At 44.4% G+C, this 23,635-nt stretch overlaps 1 protein-coding gene across 8 annotated transcripts; it reads left to right on the top strand.

Annotated features, from left to right (window-relative positions):
- The first annotated feature begins 1,145 nt into the window (after window positions 1-1,145).
- On the top strand, window positions 1,146-23,221 carry LOC119382944 (arfaptin-2). Of its 8 annotated transcripts, none has more exons than XM_037650873.2 (9): window positions 1,146-1,384; window positions 4,812-4,844; window positions 8,153-8,383; window positions 9,974-10,030; window positions 11,225-11,391; window positions 12,190-12,306; window positions 14,214-14,615; window positions 18,024-18,131; window positions 19,108-23,221. In XM_037650873.2, exons 1-9 carry the CDS (start codon window positions 1,366-1,368, stop codon window positions 19,126-19,128), a joined length of 1,155 nt encoding a protein of 384 aa, XP_037506801.1. In that variant the 5' UTR covers window positions 1,146-1,365; the 3' UTR covers window positions 19,129-23,221. The 8 variants fall into 8 exon arrangements, with proteins under 8 accessions (XP_037506801.1, XP_037506802.1, XP_037506799.1 ...); XM_037650874.2 differs by having other exon boundaries at window positions 1,147-1,384; window positions 20,652-23,221; XM_037650871.2 differs by lacking the exon at window positions 19,108-23,221 and having other exon boundaries at window positions 1,147-1,384; window positions 18,024-19,101.
- The last annotated feature ends 414 nt before the right edge of the window (window positions 23,222-23,635 follow it).

The raw sequence follows: 23,635 nt of genomic DNA on the forward strand, positions 1-23,635 counted from the left end.
AGGGGAGAGAAACGTCGCAAGTATTTCAAGATTTATTTCAAGAGGGACTGAAGCCCGAGAAGTTGATTGTGAACTAAGTGACTGATTCCGGAAGCAGTTGCCAAGCAACGGCCTTTCAACGTTACTCGCACAGTATTGTCCAATCTTTAGTGTCCGAACACTTATAAAGAAAAACAATGTGTCTCATATTAGTAAATTACTCTTTCACAATGGCGAAATCACCTCGCTTGTCGCGAGAAGACGCTTGGTAAGCGAGAAAACGCGCAAAGAGAAAATGCGTGTGGTGACGCCGCCTCGACCTTTCTACACCAAACACCGTAACGACATAGATTTTGACGGCGTCTACTAGGTCCTGCGTAGTTTCTAATAAGAAAAAAATTAGGTATAGATTGTCCTCTGAGGGGCCATATAACATACCAAGCTTCAGGAAATTTCATTGAGCTAATGTATCCAAAACACGAAAAGTAGACGCCAAATTTAAAAAAATGAAACATGGAGCTTTTTTTTCTCTTCTCTTAATTGACCTATGACGATGAAATTTACGACACCAGATATTTTCGGAGCACAGTTTATCGACTGCTGCCCCGCGGCCGCAGGTCGCGGGATTGAATCCCAGCCCCGGCGGCCGCATTTTCGATGGAAGTGCAAATGCTTCAGGCCTGTGTGCTTAGATTTAAGTGTACGTTAAAAGAGGCCCATGTGGTCGAAATTTCCGGAGCCCTCCATATACGGCGTCTCTCATAATCATATCGTGGTTTTGGGACCTTAAACCCCAACAATTATTATTATTATTATTATTACAATTTATTAATTTAAACCGATTCACTGTTTTACCTTAGTGTCCCTTCAAAGAAGGTAGGGGAAAGGGGAGTGCAGGGGTGAGGGGAAGGCTCATGGAATGAGGGAAATGCACGTGCTAGAGGAATGAGCGCTCGATGTGCGTTCGTTTGAAATGCGCGCGAGTGTTGCTTGATAGTTTTTTCCTGTGTTTTATAGCGCGACCCCGTGGCAGCAAGCGTACAGCTGTTCACCGTCGCGTTCGCGCAGGCGTGTGTTGAAATAACGTTCTCCCGAAGCCAGGGGCGCAGCAGCAAAATGTGCAGCGCAACACGATAGGCGTTGAAGCCCGTTCGAGACAAGTCGTAGGCGGTCGTTTTCGTTTCCACGGGCAGTGTGCTTTTGCGGCGTGTAATTTGGCCAGCGTGTAATACGTTTGCGCCCGCATGAATGGCGAAGGCTGCATTCCACCAACGTGGGAGCGAGTTTTGAGACCCGGGCGGCGGCGTCGTCGTCGTCTGCTGCCTCTACCTACTCGGCGCCAGCTGTATACGCTCGATCGGCGCACCTTAGCGGAGCGGAACGGCGATGAGCTTCAACATCGAGGGTGCGAAAGTGTTTGCCACCGCCATCTCTTATTTTTCCATCAACAGCTCAGGAGAGTAGCCAGAAATTTTTTCGAAGGGAGGGTCAACATGCTTTATGTACGTTCTTGCGAGCGTTTGTATATCTGCGTGTATATATACACACATGCAAAATTTAAAAAAAAAATTCGGGGGTTGGAGGCTTCAACCATCCAAACACACAATACTGGCTACGCCTGTGCTGTAGATGTGACGACCTCATTTAATTTTGCTTTTGTCATGCATCTATTTGTTCTTTAAATCTGTCAGACGGTTTCAAGCCTCGCGAAGGCCTATTCACGCGTCCTCAGTATGTCGCTAGCGCCATGTTTGCAAGAGGATACAATTATCATCGCGTTCATATTTATAAGTCTTGCATTTCATTAGCGGGCTGTACGGCTCACCTATCGTAAAAAAAAAAAATCGCTTGTGAAATTTCAGATAATGCCAAACTTGTTGCGGATACATGTTTGCTTCCCCAGTAAGACGACTGCTCGAGATGATAAACTATCGCACTTATATGTCGTATAGTTCTGTTTTGTCATCATAAAGATACTCGCCGCGAAAATTCTAAGCTCTTGCTCATGAGCTCAAATTATTTTACGACATATCACTTTCGATAGAGCATATATGTATACATGTGCTATTCATCCTGCTGCAGAGGAAGGCGAAAGGTTATCCTGGGTTATCCTGATCTCCTTTAGGCGAACGGCAAAAAACCTGTTTGCGCAGGACCCGCAGCTGTGACTCGGTGGTTTTCACGCTGTGCTGCTGAGCCCAGCGTTGAAAAGGTGAAAAAAAAAAAAAGAGAGATAAACGAAGAAAAAAAAAACCAACAGTCACACTACCGTGTTCCTGATAAGCTGCTGTACAGTTCCGGGATTTCGAGCCCCATAATATTTGTTCAGCGAGGAATACCCGTAATTATAGAGATGCAGTGTGCAATAGTATATGTAGGTCGTTTTCTCGTCGTTTTCGTCACACATAGGAGTCACTGCAGACGTAAATACAATTGCATACGCAAACAACCTAGCCGGTGCAGCGTGCGTCGAGTTCAGAATGCCGTCACGCTCAACAATGCCAAACGCGGCAGCGTTGCTATGTACGGGCGCCCCACAATTCCTAAGAAAAAATATCTTCTTCTTCGCGAGGCGGCGAAAAGGCAAGACCTCGACGTCCCCACGTGGGAGGCCTAAGCCAAGGAACTTAAATTGCTGGTTCTTAATAAAGTTTATTCCTCCTCCTCCTCTCCTGTGTACCTTTAGGCATTCCCAGGGGCGTAGCCAGAAATTTTTTTCGAGAGGGGGGGGGGGGGAGTTCAACCATACTTTATGTATGTTCATGCGGGCGTTTGTATGTGTGCGTGCATATTTACGCAGGCTAAACTGAAAATTTTCGGGGGGGGGGGGGGTGTTGAACTCCCCTCCCCCCCCAACCCCCCTTTCTTGGCTACGCTCCTGGGCATTCCTCATCCCCTCAATGTTCGCTGTGACGTCAACATGTCGTCTACGGTCTGCTCGTCATGTGCGACACCTGTTTGACCGCTCGCGCTTGCCGCTCTTCCTCCTAGCACGGCGAGGAGGAGCGCTCAGCCAGGAGGAGGGACGAGCCGACGAAGGCAGCATAGCGATGGAAAGAGTGAAACGAGCGAGGGCCTCATTTGTATCATCAAACGCGTGCACCGTTTCGAATAATTCTCACGGCTACGTATTCGTTGTAGACTCGCCGTGCACAACTGCAACACCACAACTACATTTCGACTTCTGGGTGGTTTAGGGGCCCTTTGAGTGTCTAAGCGCAGACTAAGAGATTAACACACCTGACTTGACCTGACACACTGCGTAGTCACGTAAAAGGAAGCGGGAGTTGAGCAAGTTGGAAAGGACAAAGAAAAGCTTGGAATCAAGCAAACGGCAGCTGAAAGGACAAAAATGAGAACGTTTTCGATTTCATTGTTCTGTCCTGTTATGTGGATCAGCCGGTGTTACGAGTTTGCCCACGGCGTACCGAAGAACTAAAGTCGTTTACAACCTATAAGGACAAATACAAGCTCCGCCCCCATAACTTTGGCGCGCCTGTCATTCATATGTGCAAAGGAGTCGTGATTGGTGCATGGTTTACGTTCTAAGCGTAGGTAACTTTTCGCTGCTAATGTAATTACTGTGCTTATTATGAATTAAAGGTTCGTCGTCCCTTGCTAAAATGTTACGCTTGTCCCCTGTCTGCTTGTCGTTCGTGTTCTCTACCATGCAGTTATATCGATCGTGAATCACCAACTGGCCCAATCGTCCACTTAAAACGTTACGTTAGGTTGAGCAGTGAATTCGGAATCTTTCCTGAAATTTGCCAGGAAGTTCATCGATCGAAAGCTATAGGGACACGAATTCATATGTGCCTGTATGGGAAAGTCACCTACCTGAAGTACGTGGGGGGTGTTTTACGCCACGTAAATAAGCAATTACAATTTGATGGCGCATCTATGCATATTCTCTTTTGGTTGGGACAGCGACGGCTGTGGGCGGAGCTTACATTTATTCTCAAGTTGCAGGCTCAGAACACGAACTCATCTTGAGCTCTTTGGTTTACACTGGCTACGCTAGTTGTAGAAAAGAAAGAAAGAAAGAGGGAAAGAAAGAAAGAAAGAAAGAAAGAAAGAAAGAAAGAAAGAAAGAAAGAAAGGGGAAGAGTGCTCGATTAGAAAACTCACAGAGAAAGCGGTAAATGATAAACCAATTTCACGTTTGTTTAGATATCGCTTGTTTTTCTTTTTTCCCGTCCGCTACGGTGGATCAGTGGCTGCGGTGTTCGGCTGCTGACCCGAGGGTCACGGGTTCGATCTCAGCCGCGGTGGAGGCGAAATGGCCCGTGTACTGTGCGCTGTCAGTGTCCTTGAAGAACGCCAGATGGTCGAAATTTCGGGAGCCCTGCACTACGGCATCTCTCATAATCATATCGTGGTCTTGGGACGTATTAACTTCTGTGTTTTTTTTTCCTTTTTCTTGTCGATTAATGTGACACGATTGTTGCATCTTGATTTGTAAACTTCGTTTTGTACTTCATACTACCCACTCCTGCTTACAGCCTCATCGAAGCTAGCAGTACTGTATAAATAAATAAATAAATAAATAAATAAATAAATAAATAGAATAAACAACACAGAAAACAGGACATGATAACGCGACAACGCGGACTACTGAGTAGTTCAGTCGTTTTCTCGTGTTCTGTTTTCTGCGCTGCATGTCCAACTTTCACCAACTTCTCCGTATCTTAGTTGTCTACCCTTTCCTTCCGCCACTCACACACATTAAAGTCCCTAGATTTCTCCCTCTTCTTTCTCATTGCCACAACCACTTTTTTTTTTCTTCACCGCATAACTTAGGTCACCATTCTTTCTTCGTCTTTTTTTGACAGAGTCATGGATCCTCGCTGGGTCGTGTTACGAAGGTAAGACGCAAGAGTGAAAATTTGTGAAAAAAAGGAAAGAAAGGAGGGGTACCTTGCAGGGGCGTAGCCAGAAATTTTTTCGGGGGGGGGGGGGTCAACCATACTTTATGTATGTTCGTGCGTGCCTTTGTATGTGTGCGTGTATATATACGCAAGCAAAACTGAAAAATTTCGGGGGGGGGGGTTGAACCCCCCAACCCCCCATTGGCTACGCCCCTGGTACCTTGATAAGTGATTAATTTAAGGGCCAGCAAGTAATTCAAAATTTGAACAATAATCGAATAGCCCTGGTTATTCGAATCGTATATTATGTCTGAAACTTTAGAATCTTGAATATTTGCCTATGTTTCTCAGTATGTTTTAGTAGATGTCTGCACTTGTGTAAATGGAATAGAATACCAACAGGGTGTTATTACATCAATTTAAGGGAAATAACATTGCGGGATCTTCACTATACAGTCGCAATTAATGAAGCAGTGTGGGATAAAGTTAATTCCCATAGAAGAAAAAAAAAACATTTATAGGAACTATCCACAGAAGGATACTCTGTTGGGCGAGTTGGTAATTCATTCTGGAAACAAATAGCGCGAAAAAAATGTGGGACTAGTAGAAGAAAGCAACAGGACAAGCGCATAATAACTGACCTTTATTAAAAAACGAATGTATTACCAAGCCACACGTTCACCACGCACAAAACCCAAACCTCAGATACCCTATCTCAACTTTGTTCAAAGCAAGAGAAGGTTTGGCCGCACAGTTATCACCTCCTTTCCCAATAAAGAAAGCCTCCATAAGCTCACGTGCCGTCTGGTCACGATGGCGTGCAAGCACTTGCACCAGTCAAGACCGGCGTACAGCCATACCCACGAAACACGAAACTTCTATAAAACGTTTTATAGAGGTTTATAGAGGTTTTAAACGTTTTAAAGACGTTTCATAGAGGTTTTGTGTTTCATGGGATAGTCACGGCAGCACGTGCAGCGACATGTTTTAGACGACGGCTGCCCTTTCAAAGATAACCGGTGGTCCTGCATGCAAGCGAGCATTCAGACAGCGGCCTGTCTGTCCAATATAATATTTACCGCAAGTGAAAGGCGCACACTGAAAAGCTGTCCCTGTGTATTACCTTGCACTCATGCCATTTATGCGCAGTCCCGTCACCTTCCTTTCCACAGCAGCAGCAGCGCTTGTCCTGTTGCTTTCGTCTACTAGTCACATTTTTTCGCGCTATTTGTTTCCAGAATGAACTGTCCACGTGATCTTTCTTACCTTCTTTTCGCTATACTCGGTTCAGTTTTCAAGAAAAACGTATTTAATTGGAAAATTTCTCTAGTATAACGCCGTTGAATTGTACATATCGAAGAAGGAACACCAATGAGAAATAGTCAAGCGAACAACCGGGGCCTAGCGAGGTGTTTATTTAACTGGGGTAGGGGGTCCAACCGCACTCCACGGTAAGTCTGCGAGTGTGTGCGTTTGTACATACACAAACTGTATAAATTGGGCAAGGGAAATGAACCCCTGTCTCCTTGCAAGGCTTGTGAACATTTGAGCAACCAATTTGGTCGGTGTGCTCACCTGGTGCAAACGAGGTATTTGTGGCGTAACAAGTCGTGACGCCTCGCCGGATAAACGCGACCTCTTTTTAACATCCACAACTAGGCACTATACCACAACGGTGTTTGGCAGGCTTTCACTCAATAGAAAAAGAACTGCGGCTTATAGAAAAAATTTTTCTTAACACTCTCGTGGCGCCGCTTGACGGTAACTTTAGAAAGCGTGCGTTGTCGGAAGTGACGTTCTTGACAGCGTTTCCTCTCAAACGGGCGGCCTTGTTTTTTTTTTAGTTTTTCTCAATAATTGGGTGTTCGTTTGCTTCACCTCGAATTTATTAGAGTTGATGGGCCCGTTGATTTCGCGAGGATAGCGTCACGGAGCGCATTAAGCTGGGCTAGTAGGTAAGCAAAATTTGGTTTCAATCCTGGCACACTGCCCAGCACACGATGCTTGCTTGTTATCAAGGGAGGATCCGGTACCGTTCCATGGAGGGTTTTCAGGACGCTTGGACTGCTTGGCATTGAAAAGTGGCACGCGTACTTTGTCTGCAGCTTTTCGTACACGTTATTCTTCGTCCCGACCGTGATCGAAACTCTCAGTCGTTAGGCGTGGTACCTAGGCACGTAAAACACTTGTATTGATCACAATGTGACCATTAGCTGATGAATGGCAGCCTTGAATGTAGCGTAGGATAGCGCGACTAGCCGGTTGTAACGGTCTCGTGTGTTTCTTGATCACTTCGTGTTCACTTTGGTTGGATAGAGCTCTTCGTACCCTTTGCAGCAGGTAACTGCGGCGTATCGCTATTCTTCGGGGGAGTGCTCGCGCGGCTGAAAGTCGTGACAGCACACGTCATCCATTCCATCTGCATAATTGCAGTGCGAACAGCACCTGCCTCAATTTTGCTTTCACCATGGTGGTAGGCGGTGGGGGCGACAGTTAAATATCCGATGGTCGTAACCCTCTCTAATGACAGATTAGGCAGGTTATGTCATGGGAGTTTATATCGTAGCTGTGCTGTGTAGTAGCGATTGCTTACAAGATGCACTATCCAGACTACCGAGAGCAATTAAGAGAGCAGCTGTGTTGAGCTGACCTGTCAGACAATACGCACAGATGCTGAACCGAATTTTAAAAGCCGAATGTTTTTGCAGGTTTTTAAGTTCTTAGGCAGATTTGAACCATTTGCCCACTGCGATGTTCCATTACCTCAGAAGGCGTAATAGTATGAAACCAAAACGCAACATCTGTTAACACTGCAGTGTAGCATGTTGCTGTCGAAATATGATTGCTTGCATCTGGTAAAAATGCTGGTGGGTGGGGTTTGTAATGTGGTGGGGCAACCATGTTCACATGTGCTGTACTTGAACATGACTATTATGATTGTATGATACCCAAGACAACCAAGGGCACCAGGCCCGTCGACTGCAGTAATATCCTGTCAACATTTAACTGACCAACAATTTTAGGGGCAGCGCATCTGGATTTCGTATGGTTTATATAAGTGTACAAGTGGCTACAGTACAGGCATGTCTAATGAGCCACAAAATAGCTCACCTTATCGTAGAAATGCTTTCCGAGAATGCAGATGTATAAATCTCTGAAGGCTGCCTAGTTTGGCAAAAGCTAATGATATTGTTGCACTGGACGGTAGATCCCAGAGGAGCTGCTTTGGACTCGCCCGTCAAATAGCTTGCTATTTTTGCTTGTGAAGTTTGTCATTCAAGCTTTGTGGATGCCACCACTCGCAGTGATGACCGAAGTGTCGTCACCCAGCCACAGTGCGGACTCTGGACGCGAGTTTGAAGAGGACCTGCGCAAGGCTTTGGACGAAGCACCTCCGCTAAACGAGAGTCGAGACGTGGTTCACTCTGGAGGTGCAATGCCTCATCCCGAAGGTCACCGGCCTGCCAGTCAACAGCAGCAGCGGAGTAATGCGCCGCCAAGTTCATTCAGCTCGCCGTGGGCTGCTCAGCCACCTGGTGAGTATCACTGGCACTTTGTTTCACTGTTTCAGCAGCTGTGGAGTTTTGACAAAGGCGTGAGCCCACCACCAGTTCCTACTGTGGCATGGTCGCCGAATTTTGAGTGGGGGTTTCGGGTATGCATGCATGCTGATATTTTAATGCATAATAAATAGTTACTAGGATAAGTCTTTGGCCTTATTCCTATAGATATCAACATCTCTCATGACTCGGCTGCACAGCAGAACTGCAGCACTCCCCAGTAGTCTTGACTTTTTACAAACATTTCTTTGTGATTCTACAAATAATGCACCTCTCCTTAGTTTCATTATGTGTTGGCCTCATATTTTTCTTCCTAACAAAAACAGATCCCTTGATTCTTTCCCCTTCTTTTATACTTTTCATTCGGGCACTTTCAGCATCTAATCTTTTAACTGCTGAATGCAGTAACTATATTACAAGCCAGTTCTCGTTCTTGGAATTCACAAGTGCATTATCAGATAGTGTCGACCACTTGAGATGAGGGGCCCTGCCCCTTGGAAGAGCAGGGGAAGTCACCGCCAAAAGCACATTTGTGGCTGTGGGGCAAGTTTACTGTAGTGCTTTCGTAGCCCAGGTGTAGCTTTGAAGCATCACTATGAAGTCATTTCTTCATTCCCTCTGCTTGCTCTCTTGAGCCCTTCAACACACCCTGCATGGATGAAAGACTGCCACAGGAATAGCACAATCACATTTATTGAAGACCTGTGACCACTTGCTTCCTTCATATTTACACTCTGTTGTGTCTAAAGGGATGGAGAGTTACTACTGTGGAAGCTTTGTGAACTGGAGATGGGAATAAGTGGAGCTGTACCTGGTTTTTATTGTCATCACTAAACGAGTGCGAGATTCCAAGATAGCGCCTCAAGAGCTGCCAAAGCATGTTGTCTTGTTCATGGAAGGGAAAGAAGTGTACGTGTGTTCCATATTGTGTGCTTCTGCGTTGTTTCCAGTAGAAGTAAATGGTTGGCTGTCCTTGGTAGTCGGTAAAAGTCTCTCAATAGAAATATAATACAAGTCTCTCGGTAGACATGTTTATTGGCTGGCAGATCCTGTTTGCAAAAATGTGGTAGTTTGTAAATATTACTTCAGTTTGTCTTTCGGTTTACTGCGTCAAAAAGCAAAGCCATTTGTGTGTTCTTTCATTTTAAATGCAAATCTACAAGTGAGGAGAGAAATGACAGTTTGGGGTATTTTACACAGTTTTCTAGAGGTTTCTGCGCTAGGAGAATTCTTTGAAACTCGAAGGACATAACACGCCAATGTGCTTATACGCCGTAGTGTTCTTCGTCACCATATGCCAACACCTTTTTGTGTGACAGATATTGTGTTTTTTCATCTTGTGCTTCCAAATGTCATGAAGGAGAGAAAAAGTTTTTTTGCCGTATGCATGATTGGCCACATTGACCTTGCACGTGGTCGGTTGGTGTTAGTGCTGGAAGTGCATTTTGTTGCAGAGGTTGGCACTTGAGTGAACTGTCAGAAGTGTTGGTTGGGACAACATGGTGAAGGGAAAATGGCTTCATTTTCGTGAAATTGAGCGGAGAACGTTTTCTTGTCTCTTCCAAGTGAAAAATGAGGCTTGTGGATTCCTGCTTGGGTGTGGACTCCCTGCAGTGAGACACGGTACATGCAGCGCTTTACTGCCACTCATAATTCATTGTTCACTGCTTGTTCTATTCGTCTATATTTTACATGCAGAAGCCTGCTCATGGCTCTTCGCATTGAGAGCCACAATTGGCCTTTTCACATCATAGCATATTAAGAAAGATGATGGACACCATGTTAGGCTGTCATAGCCATCTGTAAAGAGGCACTCAAAATAGTGCAGTGAGGCATGGGATACTCCGTCACGTGTATAGGGTGGTGTGTAGAGAAGTTTAGACTATTGAAGGCAACATGTGCTCATTGAATGTTTGGAGGAATCGATGCTACTGCACAATGTTGCACGCAGACCACCTTGTGCTAGACGTGTACTTTCATGAAACAAAGATTGTCCATTGCAACTTAGTTGAACATGGGAAAAGTGAATAGTTGCTCTGCATGTTACTGTTACCTCCACAGAAAACTTCGCAAAAGATGCAAACATTGTAGCTTTAGCACTTGAACTACAATCCAACGTGTCACAATGTGACATGGGCAGATGTATATTTTCCAACTTTGCGACTATTGATAGAAAGTGAAATTGCTTGTAGTCTGTAGTCTGTGAATTATATCCTAAATAAGCCAAATAAATAGGTGTTTAAAATGATCAAATGCTGTGCAAACCGTTAAACCCCAACAATTATTATATATATATGCTGTACAAATACGTTCATCAAGCAGGCTGCCCAGACAACAAAAACATGTATCACTTCATCCTTTCTTGAATATTTTTGAAGCATGTGGTAGCTGCGGCCTAAATGTGCAGCTGTACAGGAACTGTACTAGCTAGTTGCTCTTGGCAAGGTACTCCTTGCATAGTGTGCTGTAGTGACTAAGCAGCATATGTAGCAGAACCTCTGATAGTTTCATTCCACTTTTCTGTCTTCCACACGCATTTTCTTCTACTTGTGTTAACGAACTATAAAATTTATTGAAGTGATGACTATGGAAAGAACACGCAAATCATATAGAATTTGCCAATTGCATGGGTTTGAAAATGGCATACTTTAGATAGAATAGCTCAAAGCTAGGAGTTATGAAACTTCACTTTGTTGATTACAATGTAGAGAAAGTTACGTGGAAAGACGTGTCCAAACAGACTGTCGATAAGGACGTGCAGTGCAAACTGGTCTTTGTCGTGCTTTGTTAGCAACACTTTCTTTCCGTTGGTCGCAGCAACGACAAGTGTACCACTCACGACGCCAAGTCCGGTGCAGAACGGCAGCGACCCCCGGGTGACCAAGGCGGGCCAGTCCAAAATCGACTACCTCCGCCAATGGAGTGTCTCGACTTACAAGTGCACCAGGCAGATGCTTTCAGAGAAGCTAGGGAAGGTGCGGCCAGTGTGTGTTACTTCCTTATACCTCTCTTACTGTAGTTTTGTAGCTTGCATTACTACCCACTGCCTACGGGTATTTCTCAAAGGTTTCTGTGACGCAGCATGAGATTGTGGAAATGTGCGACATTTAATGTAACATAATCTAGTCTTTACTGTAAATCCAGGGTTCCGATAATGATACTGTTTCAGGCTGTGTGTTTGGCACCTCTGGTTTAGAATAAATGCGTGGTAGCTTTTATATAGACGTATTTAACCATAGTGACAAGGTTCATAAAAGAATAAAAAGTAAATAACCATAACATGCGAGACAGTGCAGTATTGTATGGTCTGTATCTTGTGTTTTTTTTCTCTATGGCCTGTCAGTTGTTTTACTGATGTTAAATATCTCATACACACCAGGCTATGCTTTAGTGTCAACGCAAAGCCCAGAAGTGAAGTAACACGTTTGGGTAACTAGTGTGGGACCCGCCACGGTGGTCTAGTGGCTATGGTGCTCTACTGCTGACCCAGAGGTTGTGGGATGGAATCCTGGCTGCGGTGGCCGCATTTCGATGGAGCCGAAATGCTAGAAGCCTGTGTGCTTAGATCTAGGTGTACACTAAACAACCCTAGGTGATTGAAATTTTCGGAGCTCTCCAAAATGACATCCCTTGTAATGAATTTGTGGTTTTGGGACGTAAAACCCCAATTATTATTATTAACTTGCGTGCATTGTTACAGTGTTGTGGTTTGTGTTGCTGTAATGGAGCACCTCTATCGAGCTTGTTGAAGCTAAAGTTTATTCATCTCTTCCAACTTGCAGGGTACAAGGACGGTGGACACCGAGCTGGAAGCTCAGATTGAACAGTTGCGGGACACGCAGGCAAAGTACTTGCATGTGCTGCGCCTGGCACGTGCCCTCGCCTCACATTTCCATCAGGTGCGTCATCATTCACATTGCTATCAGTTGTGATTGTTCACTGTCACGGTGGGAGAGCAATGCATAGCAGTTAGTCATATAAACGGGCACCAAAGTGAAACAGTGAATTGGTTTACATTGATAAATTGTATTCTGAGAACTCTAATGTCATTAACTTCACCATCATAGGTTTATTAATAGAGGAGAAAATTAAAATCAATTTCATTTTTAAATTGTGCGCCAAAATCGCCGCATGTGATGTCACGGATTTCAAAGAATTTTTGTATTTTGTAGACATTGGCTCACTGAAACTTCCTAAAACTTGGTATGTTACGTTTATGGACCCCTCAGAGGACAATGTAGTACTTCATTTGTACTGATTCGGAACTATGTAGGACCTAGTAGACGCCGTCAAAATCTATGACGTCGTGACGTTTATGCGGTAATTTCAAGGTGGTGTCGCCACCTGCATTTTATTTTTGCTTGTTTCTCGCTTACCAAGCATCTTCTCGCAGCAAGCGTGGTGATTTTGGATTGGAATTATGAGAGTAATTTGCTAATATGAGAAAAATCACTTTGGTTGGACTGGCTTGCTGAGGAGGTTACTTATCTGTGTTATCGAGTTCTGCTGCAGAGCTTACATTTAAACCAAACCTTTCTTAATCACATCCCATTCGTTTATGCAGTCATTAGTAGTGGCTGAGGTGTGGAAAGGATGAAGGGCAGGACATTGTAAAGGGGAAGGAGAAGCACTGTGTGAATTAAGGTGAGAGCGGCGTTACCAAATTTACTTTTTGCAGCGAATTTCCTGTGGCAAATCTGAACAAATGGTCGTATCTCTTTTTCTTTCATGAAAGTTTCATAAATGAATGATGAAGTACTATATTGTATCTCCATTATTAGGGTTCACATTACATAGGAGGGCATGCTAGGATCAAATATTTGTTGATTGGCTGTTGTATGTGGTGGTGTTATGCGGTGAGGAAAGAGAATTGACTTAAAGAAATTGTGAGGCTGCGGAGGTGATGTGGACATGAAAACTTATTAGAGACTTTTAAAATCGGGGCTCAAGACACTGGTACCCCAACCTGCATTGGATAATCTGCTCTTAAGTTCGGAGCAGCAACAGAGTTTGATAGTTGGGTCAAACGCAGGTGGTGTTGCGTGAAACGCGCAGGATGCCACATGTGGGGAAATTAATAATATGAAAGATGTCAGCCACACTGCATCATGGCCCGCGCTGCGTCTTCGTCGTCTCACTGGCGACCCAAGACTCCTTGGGGACTAGCGCTAGTTTTTGATTTTTGGGTCTTGGGCCAATGCGACTGCAAAAACCCAAGACTGGCTTGGGCTCTGCACATACCCACTTTAGGCTCGCAAATTTCATGGGTCCCCAAGCCTCTTGGGTCCTCTATTCTAAAAAAAAAATTAGCGCAGCTTGCACTAAGCCACGTAAGGCTGGGTCACAGCAGAACTGGTGGGCACCTAGCTGCTCCTGGCTTGGCTAGCTTTTACCCTCTCACCTTTCTCTTTCCCACCCCTTGCTATACTCTACTACGCTTTGCTAGCGTGCCTGGATAGCCGAGTGGTTACGACGCTTGCCTTCGGATCGTGGGGACGCGGATTCGAATCTCGCCTCGCCAAGAATCTCTCTCTCTCTCTGTACTCGTTCTCTCACCTATCAGAGTTACTGCATCCCACGCTGGACAAATCGGCACACGTGTTCTGTGAGCGAAGCAGAAGAGGAAGAAGAGGGAGGCGATGAAGCAGAGGACCGAGAGAGCGCGTGCCGGGTCATGATGATAATTTTCTATCTATGACACACGGCAAACCTTGACCATTAACAACCCTGCTGTAACTCTCACTATGAACTTGCACCGATTCCAACAATAGATGGAATGATTTCTCACTCTTCCTTTTCACCCCAGGTGGTTCAGACTCAGGGCTGCCTGGCCGAAGCATTCCAGGAGCTCGCGCACCGCAGCCCGCCGCTGCAGGAAGAGTTCCGATACAATGCCGAGGCGCAGCGGTCGCTGAGCAAGAATGGCGAGACGCTGCTCGGGGCGCTCAACTTCTTTGTCTCCTCCCTGGCCACCCTCTGCCACAAGACCATCGACGACACACTCCTGACGGTGCGGCAGTACGAGAGTGCCCGCCTGGAGTACGACGCCTACCGCACGGACCTTGAGGAGCTCACCCAGGGCACGCAGGGCACGGCCATTTCCTCCAAGATGGACGAGGCCCAGCGCAACTTTGCCATCCACCGGGACAAGTACGAGAAGCTCAAGGCCGATGTCACGATCAAGATGAAGTTTCTCGAAGAGAACAAGGTGACTTACTTTTCCCAGCTCATATGTCCTCCTTTTACTTAGATGAAAAGTCCTTTGTACACGGGGTGTTGCTGGAGCCAATGTTTCGACAAGAGGACTTGTCTTCCTGCAGCCTTGAAGAAGACAACCACTTGTTGAAACGTTGGCTTCAGCGACACCCTGTGTTCCAAGGATTTTTCATCTCTTCAAGATTCCATCCTCCCCGGAACTTCTGCCTTACATGGACTTACTTTACTCAGTACGGTTGATGACCGATAATTCGGACTCCACGGGGAACGTAAATAAGTCCGAGTTATGAAACGTCCGAAAAAACGAATGCGTCAGAAAATAAATACTTTTATTGACACTTCAGTGTCCCGGTGGCCGAAAAAAGTTGTCAATGCGCTGCTACACGCAATTCCTCTTACCTGCAACCAAGACCGCCTTTATCTCCGCCAGTGTGATGTGATCGCTGTACGATGATGAAAGAACAGCGAGGGCTCGAGACGAGGCCCGTCACGGTGACGGGCCCCCTCATTCTTACGATAGTACTGCGCTGATGGCCCCGTCACTGTAGTCACTTCCTTAGCAAAACACTTTACCGCAGACACATTTGACAGAATGGCGGCGATAGCAGCAATAGCAGCGCAGCGCGTGGTACAGGAACCAGAATGTAGGATGTTCGTGATGTCGATATGATTTCCCACATTTGACCGGTGCCTCCAAGATCGGCATTTTCAATGCCAAATCTCTGAGACATAAAGTAGCGATCGAAATAAAGCCTCATAGATCACAATTTAGCTTTCGCTTTGATCTCTGAGGCCATACCTTGTATGGTATGGGTGCCGGAGGAGATAATGGCTGGCGATTTGGCATGCGCGACAGTCTCGGACAGGGTCCGGGTTATCGAATGTAGATCTGGCAGCTGTCCGAAGTATTCGTCGTCTTTGCACATTACTTCTATGGGATCATCGGCGGTGCCTCGCAACTGTCCAAATTACCGAACATGTCCGAATTATCGGTGTCTGATTTATCGGTCGGCGACTGTACTACAGGAAAGGCATGTTAATTCACACTTCACTCATTTGAAAATTTTGGTATTCAGAGCTTCATGCATCAACATGCATTTATTTTATGGCGGTATCTATCTGTCTTACTAAAAAACTGCACTAACTTTGCATTTTTATTCATCACAGGCAAGTGATACACTTGCAGCTATGTTGGATGAACTTGTAGGTAGCCGAGGCACAGCTATCGGAGTGGATGTGGCTCACCGCGCAGTTTAGAGGGGCCCTGCAACACTTCTTGAGCATGGTCAGAAAACGCTGCCGATGGGTAGTCAAGGCTCCTGAGACCACGTGAGCCAAACATTATAGCACAGCACGTTGCCTGGAATTTACAGTTCATTCTCAGTCAGCTAGAAATCGCTCGCTCTTCTCTCGACAAATGATGCCATAAACCCAAATGACTGCACCATAAACGCTAAGTCCACGGCCATTGGCTGATTCGGGCATCGAGTGCTGCATAGTTATTGCGGGATGCTGCGATGTGCCGGCGCGCACGCTTGTGATCACACTGAAAGTAAGCCGCACCTTCGAAAAAAAAAAAAGGGAAGTGCTCGAGGTCATGATGCACGCTGACGAATGGACCTAGCTTCTTGCCCCTTTTTCTCGCTCCTCTGCGTAGCTTTCAGCGCACTCCCTGGTATGAAAGCTGAGAGAAAGCGCATAATGCGTGCGGCAAATTCCTGTAACTCTGCTCGTATTTGACAGATTCTAAACATTTTTGCGGCACTCGATTCATAAAGAAATAAGCTCCTTTAGTGAAGCCATTCAACGATTAGTTAAAAGTGTTGCAGGGCCTCTTTAAAGAGATTCTACTCTAACCTTTTCTACTCTTTTTAACCTATACATAAATGACATTGTCAAGATCAGTGATAAACCTAAATTACATAATATACGCGGATGACACTAGCATTTTCTTTACAGGTAACGACATGAATGCCATTACCACACTTATAAACACCATGTTAGAAAGCTTAAATGCATGGAGTGAACGAAATTCATTGCTCATTAATGCAACAAAAACAAAAGCTGTAGTTTTTCATTCGTGGAGACAGATTTCCTTAGACAATAGATTACGTATAGGTAGCGCAGCTGTTGAAATTGTAGAAACCGTGAAAACTTTAGGAGTACTTTTTAATTGCACAATGGTCATGGGATCTTCAGGTTAATAATCTAATTACCAACCTATCAAAATGTGTGGGCATACTTGCACGAATGCGTTATTTTCTTCCAGTTTCTGTTAAGCTTACACTTTATAACAGCTTGTTTTTGTCGCATGTAAATTATGTTCTTTTGGTATGGGCAACTACGACAGCAACCAACATAAGTAAAATATACAGACTACAGAAAAAAGCTATCAGGTTTATAGCAAATGTCGACTACTATGCACACACTGGTGAACTGTTTCAGCGCTGTAATATTGTCCCAATTCATAAACTTTGCAAGTATTCCTTAGCAATAAGATATAAGCAATGTCTTTTTCATAACAATCGTGCCTTCTTGGATATCTTTGTATTAGAAACACATGCTACTCCGTACCCTACTCATCACCAACAACACTGGAACCTTCCATTCTGTAGAACAAATTTTGGGTGACAAATGTTGTGTTTTACTGTTCCTTTCGTATTAAATCGATTACTTCAGGCAAAAGTAATCCTTGAAAAATGCAGTGCATGTGACATTAGGGAAGTGCTTTTATCGTGAAAATTGAGAAAATGGTGGTTCAGGCATTAATGGAACGGTCTGTATATGTATGTATATGTATGTATATATATATATATATATATATATATATATGTATATATATATATATATATACACACAATTTTAATGCATAGCATTGTTGTCATATAGTATATAGTATATATATAGTATTTTGTATTCTGTCAAATTTTGCATTGTACTTTCGGAATTTGTGCAGTAAGAAACTGCTTATGGTATATTAGTCTCTGTACATAGCATTACTGCACGTGCATCTTTCCACTTGTATTGCGCCAAACATTTCATGGTCTATGTTCATTGCCTATATGTTCATGGCCTATGTTTCATGGTCTCTATTCACCCATGTCCTCGTTGCTTGCCATGTATTAGGGAGGCTCGGGTTCTCCTCAAGTGACAAACGTCACTTTTCTCCCGAGCCTGCCCTCATCCTTGAGATGAAAATAAAATTGAATTGAATTGAATTAATTGGTATAGGTAGCGTAAGGAAAATGAGGGCAGTGGGAAGTGATGGAGCTGCACCACTAGCTTTATGCGTGTCCGTGCCCGTTCCTTTTGTCCTCGCTTTTCGTACAATACCTGCACCAGAATCTACCGGGCATTGTGGCGCTGAGGTGACGCTCTCCGTTCCACCACAACCTTGCAGGTGAAGGTGATGCACAAGCAGCTGCTGCTGTTCCACAATGCGGTGTCGTCTTACTTCTCGGGCAACCAGGCCTCACTCGAGGCCACCCTCAAGCAGTTCAACATCAAGGTGAAGAACCCAAACTCCAACTCCCCATCATGGCTGGAGCAGTGAGGCTCGCCACGGCTTGGGCCTAGTCTCCGACATTGGCTTCCCTCGTCCCCTCCCCTCTCTCTTCTCGCTCAGTCTGTCATTTGGACGATTGCAGTGGTGATCATTCTGTCACGAGGGGTTGGGTACTGACGAGGTGACACACCATGCTTCGATGCCGGCCTTGATGGGATGTTCACAATTTTCTTTTCCCGCTGTCTCTCTCTGTTTCAAAGGCCAGCGCTGTGTTGTGTGTGTCTACACTGTCAGACAGGCACATAGCTTCGGAAGGTGCGTGACCAAGCAAGTCAGGAGAGCAGGTGCATTAGTGTACTGTGCAGCTATTGGAGCTGTTGTGCAGCTGTTTCTGTTGTGGAAATCTTGAGAGCACAGCTGCACACTTCATTTCTGATATTTTTGTTAACAGCCCTGACTGCTTCAGCATCGTTTTCTTTTTTTTCACTGTGCGATAGGGGAGTTTTGTACCACTGCATTGATGCGTGGCATTGATGTCTGGTATGATAACTGATATAACAGACGTCATGGTTTATGGAAAGGTAATGAGACACCGAAGCGTGGCAAGGGCACGAAATGGTGTTCGTCAATACCATATTTTGTACAAGTCACAAAGCAGGATATATAAGTATCCATCCCGGTAACTCATAAATTAACGGCGTGGCCTTCCTTGCCCAAATGTGCTAGAGATACGGCGTTTATTGTTTGTTTCTGTATAGCAGAGCATCATTGAGAGCCAGAGCATTATTAAGAGCTCCACGTTTGTTACAACTCGCTGTGTTCTGTATTGTAACAACCACTTGACCTCCCGATTCTTTGAAATGCGAGCTTTTCTTTTCTTTGTTTTTGCAGAATTAGTCTTGCCCAGTGCTGCTCCATTCTCTGCGAGTGATCAGTAGTGCCGTCACCATTTCTTGCATGCTTTGTTTTCATTTTGCAGCGTTGGTGGCGTGGTGTGTAGCCGTCTGGTTTGCACTGCGAAGCTGTGGTGTTTCTTCCCTGAGGTTGTGACCAAAACTGTTATGTGATGTTCAGGATTCCCAATGCCATGGCTTCTCCTCATCCGCCGTGCATTGTGGTAGCACACATTCGTCTAAGGAGAAGGTCAAATGAAAGAGGCCTACCACCACCCTTCTCTTCGGATTAGTTTTTCAGACTGTTTCTACTCGATTAAAAAAAAAAAAGTTGTGGGAAGTCAGCAAAAACTGCATAACTCTGTGTTTAAGCTTTTGAGTTTGTCATCACGTTGCACTACTTTAGGACTAGGTTAGTGACATTGTGACTTGTCATTAAATTGCACATTGCTCGTTTTTAATAGTGCACCTACTTGTTTTATAATGTTCAGCCATTATATTCCGAACCTTCGTGTGTTTGGTGTAAAAAGCCCACACAGCTTCTTATTTAACTCTCCTAAGTTGGCACATATTGCTTTCGAAATGTTTCCAAAACGTATAATGAAGATGATTAAGCTGCATGCACCTGGTTCGATACTGTGATCCGCGAGTAGATAGCTCAAGAAAACTTTTGGAAGTGTTCACGCGGAAGCCGTTGCGACACTCCGCACCACATGTCAGCTGGAGTGGGATGCCGTAAACGCCGTTCGGAGCACATAATTGCCTTCATGTCTTGAAGTTGCACAATATGATCGACTGTGAAAATAGCTGTGGCCTATACTTGCTTTGTCTTGCCAATTCCATGCACTGCTGCGTAAGATAAGAAGTCACCTCGGCCAAATAGTGAACTGGGAGAAGGGATTGCTTAGTGTCCGCTGGACAATCCTGCCACGTGTGACACAGCTGAATACTAGAATGATCACGGAAAGACTAGCAGCACGCATTGGGCAAGCCTGCCTACGCCCGAAACATTGCAGGATGCTCATTCTTTACTGGCAGGTGCAAGCCCAAGCCTCTGTTCCAGTCGATGAGACAGAATTCAGAGAATTTCATTTGCGCTAGTGAGCACAGCATTCCTCGCCAATACTTTGCCAGGTTTTCCTTTTACTTGAGGATAAAGCTACTCTGAGAGAGTCGAATGATACTTATAATTTTGTACCTGCTAGAAAAACAATACTAATTCTTTAGTGAGATGTTTCGGCATGTACCACACAGCCATCTCATCTTTAGCATTCCACTCTGCCAACATATCAGGTGAGGCAGCATTCACTGGACACTTTTTTTCCAGTGTGAAATGAAACAATGGAGGAATTAATGAGGTTAAGTTAGAAATGCTCGCCTCGTGATGGTGGCCAGCCTATATAACTACCAAGACATCGCAGTACATTGTTTGCTTCTTGTGCATGTATAGTACCATAGTTATAGTTTATTTGTAAGCAGATATACTGATAGGAATTTTACTTCTTCGTGGAAGGTCCGGTGCCTTTTCCTGGAATGCTCCTCTTACATTTATCTTCAGCATGGTCATTTCTGGCTTTTCTTGTTTATGTATTTTAAGCACAATTTTTTGTTCTTTGCTTTGTTTTTACAGACACATTAAGGAAAGGCGTGGCCATCAACATCTTTTTCAACTCAAGAGATTTAGACAGGTTGCCCAACTTTTCATAGTTACATGGAAAGGCTGATGCGATTGCATGGTGGAGCACAGTTTTGTGCCTCTTAAAATGCTGTTTGCCTTCTTCTCCACTTTTTTTTCGGTCCTGTTGCCTGTATATGCTGCTTCTTATTGCATACCTATTATTTGTTGCAGCCATTCCTCTAGTCAGAAATGATGTGCAGTTGCCATATCTTTGCCCAAGGCATAATGGATTTTGTTTTGTGAATGCATGTACATAAGGATAAAAATAGTACATAAAAGGTTGCTCTCTGCTGGTGCCTCTGTCGACATTCTAGCATACTGTGTGTTTGTAGAAAACAGAATTTTGTGTTCAAAAAAGCATTTTTTTTCGTTCCTGAACCTTCAACTGAAGTGCAGTGTGAATGGTCACGCTCTAATCGTGCGGCAAGTCATCAAGTGATGTACCTTGGGCTAGGCTGGTGCATGTGTTCTTCTGGAAGGCGATAGAGTTGTGGTCTTTTAGCTAAGGCCGCTGCTTTTTCTAAGCCTTTAACTAAATGCCATTTAGCTAAACTCAAAACTTGGCATGCCTTTTTACTCCAGTTGTCATGCTCTTTTGTGGACTATGAGATTTTTGTTATTTAAGAGGACTGCATTGTATAAGCTAGGACCCATTTTAACAGCATTGGTCTGTGTTAAGCACTTTCTTGCTTGCATCATGTGAGAAGAAGAAAAATTGTGAAGTACAGCAGCTGCTCTATATACTTCTGCTGTGTTTGAGTCAGACCTGTGCTCGGTGGTGCTTGAGAGCAGCCTCTCGTTTCTTTTTATCTGAAAATAGTGTCCTTCTCTCGCATTGACATGCCTCACTCGTGCGCTAGTCTGCATTCAGTGGAATCCTTTTCTTTCATACAATTCCAGAAGTTTGCTTATTCTAGGCTTCGACGAGCTTTAGGCAGTAATATGTTAACTTGCAAATTTTTTGTTCAGCAGCTACAGAGGTTGTTTCTCTTAGGCTTGCATTCCTCGAAGCAGCAGTATAACGTTGCAGCAACGTGTATTAATTATCGTAAACGGTAGTGAACTGGAGTCGGACCACAAGTACTAGAACAGCGTTTCTCATACTGAAGTCCTTGTATCGCGGGGATCCCGCCTGATTGACCGAAGCGCGGCAGTCGACTGCCTCTGTGACTAAAGAAATAGTCGTGTCTATGTACTACCAACCTTGCGGCTTATGACATCAGTCAAGAGCGCATGCTCATTGGTGCAGGTTTGTGTGTGTATTTGAGGTGTAAGTGCCGCTGCCTTCTAGAGTTGTACCCAACGAAGGTCTACTAGCACCATAGCATTATAGTGTTTTCCAACAGTACCATAAGAAGATTTTGAAATTGAAAGCCCTTTATATTTTCCCACAACTGGAGCCATATTCTGAGACTATCATTTTTTTTTAGATATTCACGAAATGTCTCTTTTAGTGCGCGCTGATTGTGGAAAGTCGGGCAAGTAGTCGCCTCAGTCTCTGTACATGCGAGATTCTATGCCATGTAAAGTGGCACTTTCGCTGAAGGTGATCCTCTCAGAATACGGCCCCTAGCAACAATTCTTTGTCAGGCATCATCGAACCACAAAGGGTTTTGTAATGTGCTTTTGTCACAAATATGAAACTTGGCACTATACAGTTTGGCTAGCACAGTGATGTCATGTGGCTCCATGTGCACAAGTGTGTGACTATTGAAAAAAGCAGATGTTGCGCATAGGATCTGAGCTTAAAGCTTTTCTATTGTCCTGTTTTGATCAGTGTAGCTTTACTGTTTGGTGGTGCCTTTTATGTCACTTTTCTACAAGCTTGAAATTGCCCAAGAAACCGTTGATGATCATGCACAGTAAACCGTCATTGATTGTTGCCTGCGGCTGGCATAAAGAAAGTTCGAACTTTCTCCTGACTGTTTGAAGCACTTGTATTTACTATTCCAAGAGTATAATGCGTACGCACAGTTGCGAGCAAAAACGACCGTAGCTGCCCACAATTCTCGAAAGTAACTGCATAATGCAGGCTGAAACTTCATAAATTGTTCGTATGAATTAAAGTACCAAAACAAGGTTTTTCATCTAACGGCTATTTCTGCTGTCTTCTTTTGAAACATTGTGTGTCTTGTGGCAGTGCAAGCTGCCCGTGAAAATACAGTACAGTATGCTCATGGGTTTTTTGTGGTTTGCAGCTTTTCTGATGACTTCCTAGAGCGAGGACAACTTCAAATGATTCATGAGCAAAATGTGTCTGCGATGGCCTAAAGTATGAGAACGCTTGTGCTAGACTAGCTCTCTGCTGCTTACTTATATCTGCTGCTGTTGTGGTATTCATCTGTTGATTTTGCTCCGTAGATTGCATCATGGACTTTGTTCTTGCTACACAAGCGTTAGCTGCCATTATGAAGCTGCTGGAGCGATGCGCATTATTTTTGTATTAATGGAACTCAAATAGGCCATCTAAATTATTGCTTGCTTGTGTTGAGCCGCTTGAAGTGAATAAAGAAAAGAAGAAATGAAACTGGAACATGCAACTGTGGTGCATTTTGTTACTAACTTTTACACTGCACAGGGCTGATGACATGGAGCTTCTTGTTTATTACTCATTTTTGTGTGTATGAAACTCAAGACTGCAAATTTCGCAACTTCTTGTATCAGTGGTATGACATTACCCGTTTACTGTTGTAGCGGCTGCATCTCATGATGCAGAATCTTGCGAGGCACAGTCTGTAAACGTTCAGTGATGCAAAAATGGGTGCTGTGCGATATATTGGCATCAATATTTTGGACTGGCATAGTTTTGCTGCACGTTTTGATATTTTCATGCAGCGTGTAGGCTTAGAGAGATAAGCTGATTAAGGGCACTTGGTTCCCTGTGGATTGGTTTAACTAAGAGCTATGTCTATTGACGAAATGCGTTCTAGTATAAT

Source organism: Rhipicephalus sanguineus, chromosome 2 (genome assembly GCF_013339695.2).
Source record: "Rhipicephalus sanguineus isolate Rsan-2018 chromosome 2, BIME_Rsan_1.4, whole genome shotgun sequence".
NCBI lineage: Eukaryota > Metazoa > Arthropoda > Arachnida > Ixodida > Ixodidae > Rhipicephalus > Rhipicephalus sanguineus.